Raw genomic sequence first — 9,629 nt, forward strand, 5'->3', positions numbered from 1 at the left:
GTTATTGAGTTAAGAGACAACATAATACTCTCTTTGTCTCATTTTAATTGTCGTTTTGGAATTGTGTGCGACTTTTAAGAAAATGGTTCATTTAGTTGATTTTTTTTGGTACAATAATTTAGTTGATTTTAATGGTAAAATTAGTACCCATTTACTAAAACATTTTTATTAATTGTAGTTGATGAAGTTCTTTCATCTCAATTATAAGCAAATGTTAGTCATTAAAATTTTTCTTTATTTGGTAGAAAATACTTTTGTTGACTAGTTTTTACTTATATTTTGGGATGGATGAAGTATATTAGTTGAAAATAATGTTGATATTATAAAGTGTCAATTATTTTGAGACATAAAAAAATACTAAAGTGAAATTAAAATGAGACAAATAATGTACCTCCCAATAATTATAAAACTAGATTTTAACCCACAGGTTGTGCGGATATCTTGAATTTTCTCAAAAGAAAGTAGTGTTGAATGGGGACTTTTATAATGATGGAATTAAGCAAAAAGTTATGAAGACGTCTAGCCTTTCAGGTGTATATTGAATTTCAAATAATATAAGTACTACTGCTACTAGAACTTTTACCCGTGCTACCGCCCGGGTCATAAACAATGGAGAAGCTAATGTATTGCACTATGATCTATTATATAGATAAGAAAACAATTCAACATAATCAATATTTTAGGACATACAATAGTTTTTCACACATTTTGGAATATCTCTTTATACACTACATTTGAAGTGGTATTGATACAATCTCCATTGTCATCTATTCTATCGCACATGTCTATTAGAGTTGAAGCGCTATTGTTTTTTAACGATTAATCTTTCTCGTTATATTTTTTTGGTTCTATTTATAAGGGGTAAACAATTACTTTTTTTGTAAATTTATGAATCTTGTTATTAATACATTTAAAACTCAAATTGGCATAATCCAAAAGATCACATAAATTGTCTATATAGTAAAGTCAAGACATCAAAATTAAACCAAGAATACATGCATATAAAACTCAAATATATGTAGGATCTGATTTCACTCCAAGAAAGGGAATTGTCATATAAAACTCAAATATATGTAGGATCTGATTTCACTCCAAGAACGGGAATTGTCATATATTAAATGGATGGCTTGCAAAAGAGTTCCATCACCTCCAAGGTACACCTATGCCTATTTTTTTTTTTTAAAATCACTTAGTTCCTATGTACATGGAAATAGATTAAGGATCTTAACAATCATGCTCAGATGTCTTTCAAAATTCATCCATTCAGGATTACATTAGAATAACATAAGCTTTCATGTCATTGGATACAACAAACATTTTAGTTGCCGCCACTCAATGTTTGAACAATGGTGTTGTGCCATGGGTCTGAAAGGTGCTGCAAGAGGTTATCAAATGGTCATTTTCCTGTGACATTGTGCTGAATGATAAATCCCAAGAATGCCAACATTGCCAATCTACCATCAGCATTTTCCTTCTCTTTAGCCTCCAAAGTTGGTGCAAAGTTCAAAGAGTTAAAAATTCCACCGGGGTAACCAACCTTACCCTTTGGCAAGCTGTATTGCTTGAAGATATGATCTTCCCTTTCTATTTTCCAAGTGTTAAGTTCTGCAATTTTCAAGCAGAATTAAAACAATCACTATGCTACATATACCAAGACTGCATGTCATTTAAAGTCTTCCAAAAAACAAAATATTACTTCAGAAAAATCATTAATAGAACTGTCATACCATCTTTATTTTCTGCTGGAGCAAAATCTGTTTGGAGAGTAAAGGAAGCAATAGTAAGATAACTCTTACAAATGAACTGAAAATATATGCAAACACCAGTATGTTGGCTAATTGCTGCTTCAGAATGCCCTATTACTTTTTAAATGCAGAACTACATGATGAGTTAGTTGATAATTATCTAGCAAATTCAATTAGCAGAATTCTTATTGTGCATAGGAGCAAACATGATATTTTGGAATCCTCAAACAAAAATTGCAGATTTACCCATAAAGAAAGAAGGAAATAATCGATCTTAGAATCTAATAAAGTAATATAACATAACAACAAACACAGGGGCAGTAAGTTAGACATCTTCGACAACAAAGATATCTTCCTGTCAAACAACATTTGATTCTAAAACTATTGCTTCATCCTATGGTAGTGGTTTTAATTTTTTTAACATAGAACACCAAACTCTAAGAAGATTCAAAAAGCAAGTGAAGTCAATGTTCTCATAGCATCTTTGTATAGATTTTCAAGCTCACTTTGTAACACTAAATTCAAATTATTTGCCATGATTAGAACAAAAACCAAAACAACCACCATAAGTAACAAAAAAAAGGGAAATACAGAGTTAAACATCATGAACAAACACGCAAAAAAGACATAATCACATATTAGAAATTACATAAAACAAAAACTCACAACCCCGTTAAGTTCTTCAACTATTTTGAACTAAAGCTAAAAAAAAATTTAAAACAAAAATTAACAAATGATGAATCGAGCAAATTGATTGGTTCAAAACTCCAGTACCTTGAAAACCCAATTGCTATATTTTGATTCTTCACCAAATAGTAGCATTTGTTGCCAAAGAAAAACGCAGATTTAGAATCCAATTTGATAGAAACATTGAGTAAGAAAAATTATGACCTAATAGAAGAGGAATTCAAAATTCAATTGAGTTAAAAACAAAATGTTTCAAAAATATAAGGTGGTAGTAACAAAAATTATTGCTTCATCCTACAACTGATACACCATGTTCCATTCCATGTTTCTGCTACAATCTTGTTCCATTTCATCCCATACTTCTTACCTCAACGGTCGAAATTGAATCGTCGCCAAAACAGAGAAGATGAAAGTGAGGGGTGAAACTGAGATGAAACTGAATCCTCAACTATGACCCTATTCTCGTCAGAGACCCAAATCTGATTGTGCTGTGAACCTAATTGTAAATTTATTACCAATAATGAATGGAATTGAAGAAACAACTGAGAGGAGGAGAGTGATTAAACTCAAAACACAATTCAATTCATAGAAAGGGAAAGGCGATTACCTTGAGAGCATTTTTTGATGAAGGGAGAGAGCAACGACGGGAGCTTCCAATCGAGATTGCAAATTTCCATGGCTTCTTTCTCTTTATTCGGAGTGGCATGTTTCTGGTGGAAAAATTGTGCGGTTCTTTTTGCTTGTTTGGCTGATACGATGCCGCAGACGGTGGAGGGGAAGTCGACGACGGCGAAGGTGATGTCGGAATCAAGAGCATTGGTGAAGAGGAGTGGGAGGAGAAAAGACAACGGTGATAGTAGAAAAGACATGGGAGAGATTGAAATTTTCTTCATGTATGGTTATGGTTCATTGGCATAGAGAGAAAGAGCCAATGAGAGAGAGAATGACAAAAGGTTGAACATGAATCTTGGAGATGAAAAGGGAACAGATAAAGTGGCATGGATGGTTGGAATAAGAGAATGAATTGAAAATGAATACTTTGGAAAATGAAACGCGTTGGAAGATGATACACATTGAATTTGAATTATGTATGGGATGTGTGCAAGCCAAACATTAAGATTTGATCAAGGGCTGATATGTTAACCTTGCCTAATGACATAGATCCAACGGCCTGGATTGTTTGGCGCCTAAATAATCTAGGTTTAGGGTTTGCAAAGGTATTAGCAATGTTAATTAGGATTAGATATAAGTAAGATGTAATGTGGCTAAGGGAACGTTATGAGACAAATGAAAGATTGTTCGCCGGAGTGTAGCACCTGTTATGAAGGATGATAGGCTCCATTTGGAACAATGCTCAAATAACAATTTTGAAAGGGAACAAATGTTTAATATTCCATACGCTTCCGCTGTTGGAAGCCTAATGTATGCTCCAGTTTGTACATGGCCTGACATTACATTTGCAATTGGAATGTTCGGCAGATATTAGAGTAATCCAAGTTTTTTTTTGGATAAATTGAGAGAGAAGACAAACATCAAGAGGAAAAACCGACATCCCAACTAGGTTGGAACCCTGGGAACCTCCATCCTATGTCGCCAATCTCAAAATATTATTAAAAAAGGGGGGAAAATATGTACAAAGAGGAGGGACTAGGCCAAACCCCTCCGAAACAAAAAAACATGAAAATAAAATCTATCACAAACTAGAGAAATCTGTAGTTTAGAAAACCACAACTGTTTTGAAAGAAATCAAAACTCAACTCTGGCGGTAAAACAGAGAGCCAGATAGCCCCCTGAACGGCAATATTCACTGGGCAGGAGGTGAAGCTGCACCCGTGGAGCGGGTTCGGTAAGGTGCCTTTCAATCAAACTGAATCTTTTTCAACATCTGTTTTCTCTTTTTGGATAATACAGGAACAAACGGATTCTCTGATGTGCGCTAATCATAATCTTTTATCCTTTGCCAGAGATTAAGGTCTTACTGAATGCAAGCATTACTATGTGTCATGCCCTCCTCCCGCACAATTGAGGATCTGTTCACGTCATCCATGGTCGCACCATCAGGCACAACAAGTTGTATGGCCGAGACATACCCACCATCATGTGAAACCGAATTAAAATCCAAGGTAGTTGCACTAGAGTCATCAGGGATTGCAGAATGCGCAGGCGGAGGCGAAGCACTACGTGTTGGAATTATGATCAAGGTCTCTTCATCTGTCTCTTCTTGCACGTCAACGTGCTCATCCAAATGTGAAAGAATAACGTAAGCAACCGGAGACAGTGTAACATCAGACACCGGAAGCATTTTTCCAGCAGCTCTTAACTGCACGTTGTCGTGCACTGCATTTATCACCAGTGTCAAAACAGGCTCGTCTACAAGGGCTAGGACACACTGAGGGACTTCATCTGTCACGTTTTGCAATGCAAAACTAAAGGAATTTGCTGCGACATCTTTCACAGGCACCGCATCTTGTGTATGAGTCTCAGCCAAGGCCAAGGCTGCAAAGGCATTTGAGGAACCAATGCCGAAAGGGTTTGATCTTAATGGCACCCATTCTTTTTTCTTAGTTATGACTGTCGATTTCCCTTTATCAACAGGCTCTTTATTTTCCTTCCTTGGATACAATCAACGACATCTAGTTATATTATGTCCAAGGTTCTGACAGTACGTGCAGAACTCTGGAATCCATCCATAAACCACCTCAACAGGAAAGGAGAAACCCTCAATGATCTTTCCATCCAATTTTCATGCGGAAGTTCCATTAAGCGAATCCAAAATTGGGCATGCGTGTTTTTCTGTTTATGCATATTGAAATCACGTGTCCATTCAAAAAGCCTCAACACACCCGGCTTCAGATGAATAGTTCCCATAGCCCAAACAGAGCGCATATTTGCTTCGGAAGCGAAGTAAAACTCAAAGTAACCCCTGCCCAAGGATAACAGTGACCATGGACCTGTAGTTTTCCATTGTTTTTGTAGCTTCTGCTGAATTTTAGACGATGAATAAGGCTTATCTCCCTTGATCAAAATCAATCTACCTCGGAGATTCCTTTTACAATATTCAATCGCCTTCTCCTCAATTTAATGTACAAAAACAATGGAGATTGATTTTGGTTAGAGACATAATACATTGTGATATAATACAATGTTCAATCCCCTTCTCCTCAGAGATTCCTTTTATTCATTAAGTTAAATGATTTGGTTAGAGACATAATACATTGTGATACATAGAAGATAATACTCAATTATAGAGGACATATTGCTATGATCCATGTGCTTTGTTTCTTATTAGGGTGAGTGAAAGAATATGTCAACCAAGTGGAAGAATGCTGTATTACCGTTTATTTATTTATTTAAATAAATGGTAATTATCCATTAAGTCCACATTGTGGTAATTACTCATTAAGGGGAAAATTGGTTTTTTATTCTTCCCCTCATTTCAGTAACTGCCCACTATCCCATTAGGAATGAGGAGCAGTTGTTGCACGTATTATAACTTCTTGATGGCATAACCGCATAAGTTATATAAAGGCTTGCAATTCGTCAGTTTTGGTTCCCTAAGCCTAACATCTCTATTCAGGAAAACTTACACCATTAAAGTGAGGTTTAGAAGAGTCCCGACATCTTCAAGCAAGAGCAATGGCTACAGGTATGCCTTGATCGTTTAATTTTTGTTTCCGCTATATACGTAGAATTTTGTTTATGATTATATAGAAATTCTTACATCTTACCCTTAATTCCATCCAATTCAATGATGCCTTTATTATTTATGATTTCACTTTTTCCAAGTCTCTTAAATTTGAAGCAGAAAAACGGACTTCTTTACTACTTTATCCTAAGAATCTTAGTTCATAAAAAACATCAATGAACCTAGCAATCAATGGTTAGGACAAAGAATGAGAATAACTCTAGAGAAAGATCCCTAGAACACATCACTGCAAATAGATTCAGTATTCTTTACTTCATTTCATTTCTTCTTTTGTAGCCGTTTACAAAAGAAGCATGATATGATCATAAATTATGCTTGAAGGCAGACGATTTGGATGCGAGGAGGAATAGAACTTGTTTGTCAATATGGCAAGGTAATATGCGCTAGAGTCTAGAGGGGGGGGTGAATATCGTTTAAAAAAATTACCGAGTTTGTAGTGGAAGCGTTTTGAATAAAAGTGAATTACGACCTGTTGGATTATGCAAGATTCAATGGCTATGACAAAATTAATAAGATTGTGCACAAGGATAAGATTAACTTTGAATTAAGAGATTCTAAGTAATCTTAACACAATCTAATATTAAAGAAATTTACACTAGTTACAAAGTACAAACTCAAACTCAAACCAAACCTATGAGCAATTAATCAATTATACTAATGAACAAAATTGTGTAAGTGTTTGATAAATTAATAATGAATTAAGACTAAGTGCGATCTTATAATAAAACAAGATAAAGCAAATTCAAAGAGCAAAATCAAGTTTAATGACTTAAACCTAGATCACACTCAATCTATACACTAACAATTATCAAGTTTCAAACACACAATTAATCAAACTTAAAGAGGATGGAGAAGAGAAAAGACACCGAGATTTATAGTAGTTCGCTATTTCGTCCTCGCTTCAAGCTACCTCCGCACTTCTTGATGGAAAACGTCTCCACCAAGGACTTCCACTAGAATAATGAATGTTTGATTACAATGTCATTACAAGAATTCCTTGAAACTGCCCTAGTTCTTCAATTTCTATGCAATCACTCCCTAGCCTTCAAATAACCTTTGAAAATGGTGCTTCTTGATGTCTTTGAATCTTCAATCACTCGTGCAACCCTTGAAGTTCTTCACTCGAACTTTTCGATGCTCCGCCGGCAATTAATTAGATCCCCTTGAACACAAGACCTTCAGAAAGAACCCCGAAGACCTTTGGAGGTGGAATGAGATTATTCACTTCACTTTAGAACCTTGATTTACCCAATCAATTTCCTTGAATGAACCAACTTACAATCCCTATAGCATTCTAGCAATCTATAACTCAAAGAACAAAGTGATTATAAGAAAAAATGTTTAATCTTGAAGAATGTATGAACAATGAAGTTTGGAGACTCTAGAGAGAACAAATGCAATTGATTCAATATTATGGGAGTTATAAGGAAGTGAAAATATATAGGAAATGAGAGAAAGTAAAATTTTTTGGTCAAAAACAACATAGTGAATCAATTCACTAAATGTGTGAATCGATTCAGACAACTAAAACACAAGCCTGGTGAACAATGAACATGCTATAAAGATTGATATGTATCACACTAATTTTGGATCGATTCATAAAGCCCATGATGAAGATTGAAACGATGCATACCATTTTGAATCAATTCAACACAAGACAGAAATATTTAATGACACGATTAAGACTATTTTGAATCGATTAAGGGGTGATACGATTCAAAATAACATGAAACGAATCACCCCAAGTCAGAGACTTTAGGTGATACATTTCAAGCAAATGTGAATCGATTCAAAAGGCATAGAATGAAGGTTTTACATGCAAACATGGTATGCAAGACTCTAAGAATGCAAATGACACATTAGGACATAGATTACTGGGTGCTTTTACATATTTTATGCTATACTACCCAAAACAAAAATAAACAGCATCTAAGAGTTCTAATGAACATCATCAAAACAAAAACCAAAGGCAAAGCAAGCTTCAAAGTTGTAATGAACATGTTTAGGTGAATTCTTAAAGAAAATAATATGCCACATAGTTTTTGGAGAGAAGCAGTAACAATTGTTTGGTATGTTCTAAATAATACGTCAATTTCTTTTACAATCTCCATCAAAGTATTTGATCCCGGTGGTAATTTTTGCAATTCATCGCCCTCGTTCCTGTCAAGTTCTGTTTGCATTCCGTATATTTCTGTTAGTATTTTTGTTTTTGATTCCAACGGCAATCAATTGTGTTCGTTGTTGCTCTTGTTTTGAGGCAGAGGCTCTGCATTCGTATTTGATCCTGGAGGAACAAATTCCTTCCGATTTTCTCTGTTTCCTTCGACCGTGTTTGCCGTGGCATTTCATCTCTTTTCCTTGACATGATACCAACACTCTGTCATTGTTCTTTCTTCGTTTTTGATCCTGGTGGAATATCTGTTATGTTTTCATCGACTATAGCATCAGAATCAAACACCAAAATGAAGAATAATCACATTTTGAAATCGCGGTTTAGGAAAGCTAATTTGGTTGAGGATTTTAGGGGCGGAGTTCAGAGTTATGTTTCTGGGTATTATCGTGTTTCAGAATCGCGTTTCAAAGTTTTTCTTTGCATAGTCACGATTGCAGATAGCGAATTGCAGAAGCGCTTTTGGGATGGAAAAGCGCCATTGCAGAACGTTCATTTGGGTTGGAGAAACATGTTCGCATGTTTGCTTTGCATAGTAATGTTGCAAAATTGATTTTCAGAAGCACGTTTGGAGAAGCATTTTGCAATAATCGCGTTGTTTTGAAAAGTGTGTTTCAAAATAGCTGTTTTAGAAAAGTGCGTTCTGCAAAAGAAATTATGAAAAGGCTGTTTGAAGAAGTTATGTGGATTGCGATTCAGCGTTTGGAAAAGCTATTTTTTGTGAAAAAGATGTTCAGCATAAGCTGCGCTTGGTTCCTATTTTTTGGTTCAACATAAGCTGATTTGTTTCAGGATGCAAAGAGCATGTTTCGAACTACAAAATTCCATCAGAACTTGTTACGCGGGTCTACACTCAGACTTCCATCAGAACTTGGATATCAGAACTTGGCTCCTCTCACTTTGGGCATGGGTGTTTACAGTTTGCTGGATTCCATATTAGGCCTCATTATCATTTCCTATTAGTTTTCAGTTTCTTTTACTAAGTGTAACCCCTTTGTTTTAGTGACAATATTGTTCACTTTGGGATTTGTATTTTAAACTCAAGTAAGAATTCTCTTACCTTGAGTTTGAGGGGGGATGTTGAGATAACTAGAATTAGTGTTAAGATAACTACAGTTAGTGAAAGTAGTTAGAGTTGGTTAAAAGTTAGTTACAGAAAACTATAGTTAGTTACATGTAGTTAGGGAAATTGAGGTCTATAAAAGGACTAACCATGTACTCATTCATGTAATCTTTTTCAATACAATTCATAATGAATTCTAAGGGTTTTCCCTATGTTTCTTCCTATCAATCATACTTCTCCTATGAAGCTAATCTCAAT

General features: G+C 35.2%; 1 protein-coding gene across 1 annotated transcript; it reads right to left on the minus strand.

Annotated features, from left to right (window-relative positions):
• Nucleotides 1-4,407: 4,407 nt before the first annotated feature.
• On the minus strand, nucleotides 4,408-5,318 carry LOC146906408 (uncharacterized). The gene is made up of 2 exons (XM_085728817.1): nucleotides 5,131-5,318; nucleotides 4,408-5,044 (listed from the first exon to the last, which is right to left on the minus strand). The coding sequence occupies exons 1-2, from the start codon at nucleotides 5,316-5,318 to the stop codon at nucleotides 4,408-4,410; spliced, it is 825 nt and encodes a 274-aa protein (XP_085584943.1).
• Nucleotides 5,319-9,629: the final 4,311 nt, after the last annotated feature.

Source organism: Medicago sativa, chromosome 7 (genome assembly GCF_051527215.1).
Source record: "Medicago sativa cultivar Bolivia chromosome 7, Bolivia_mono, whole genome shotgun sequence".
NCBI classification, from domain to species: domain Eukaryota; kingdom Viridiplantae; phylum Streptophyta; class Magnoliopsida; order Fabales; family Fabaceae; genus Medicago; species Medicago sativa.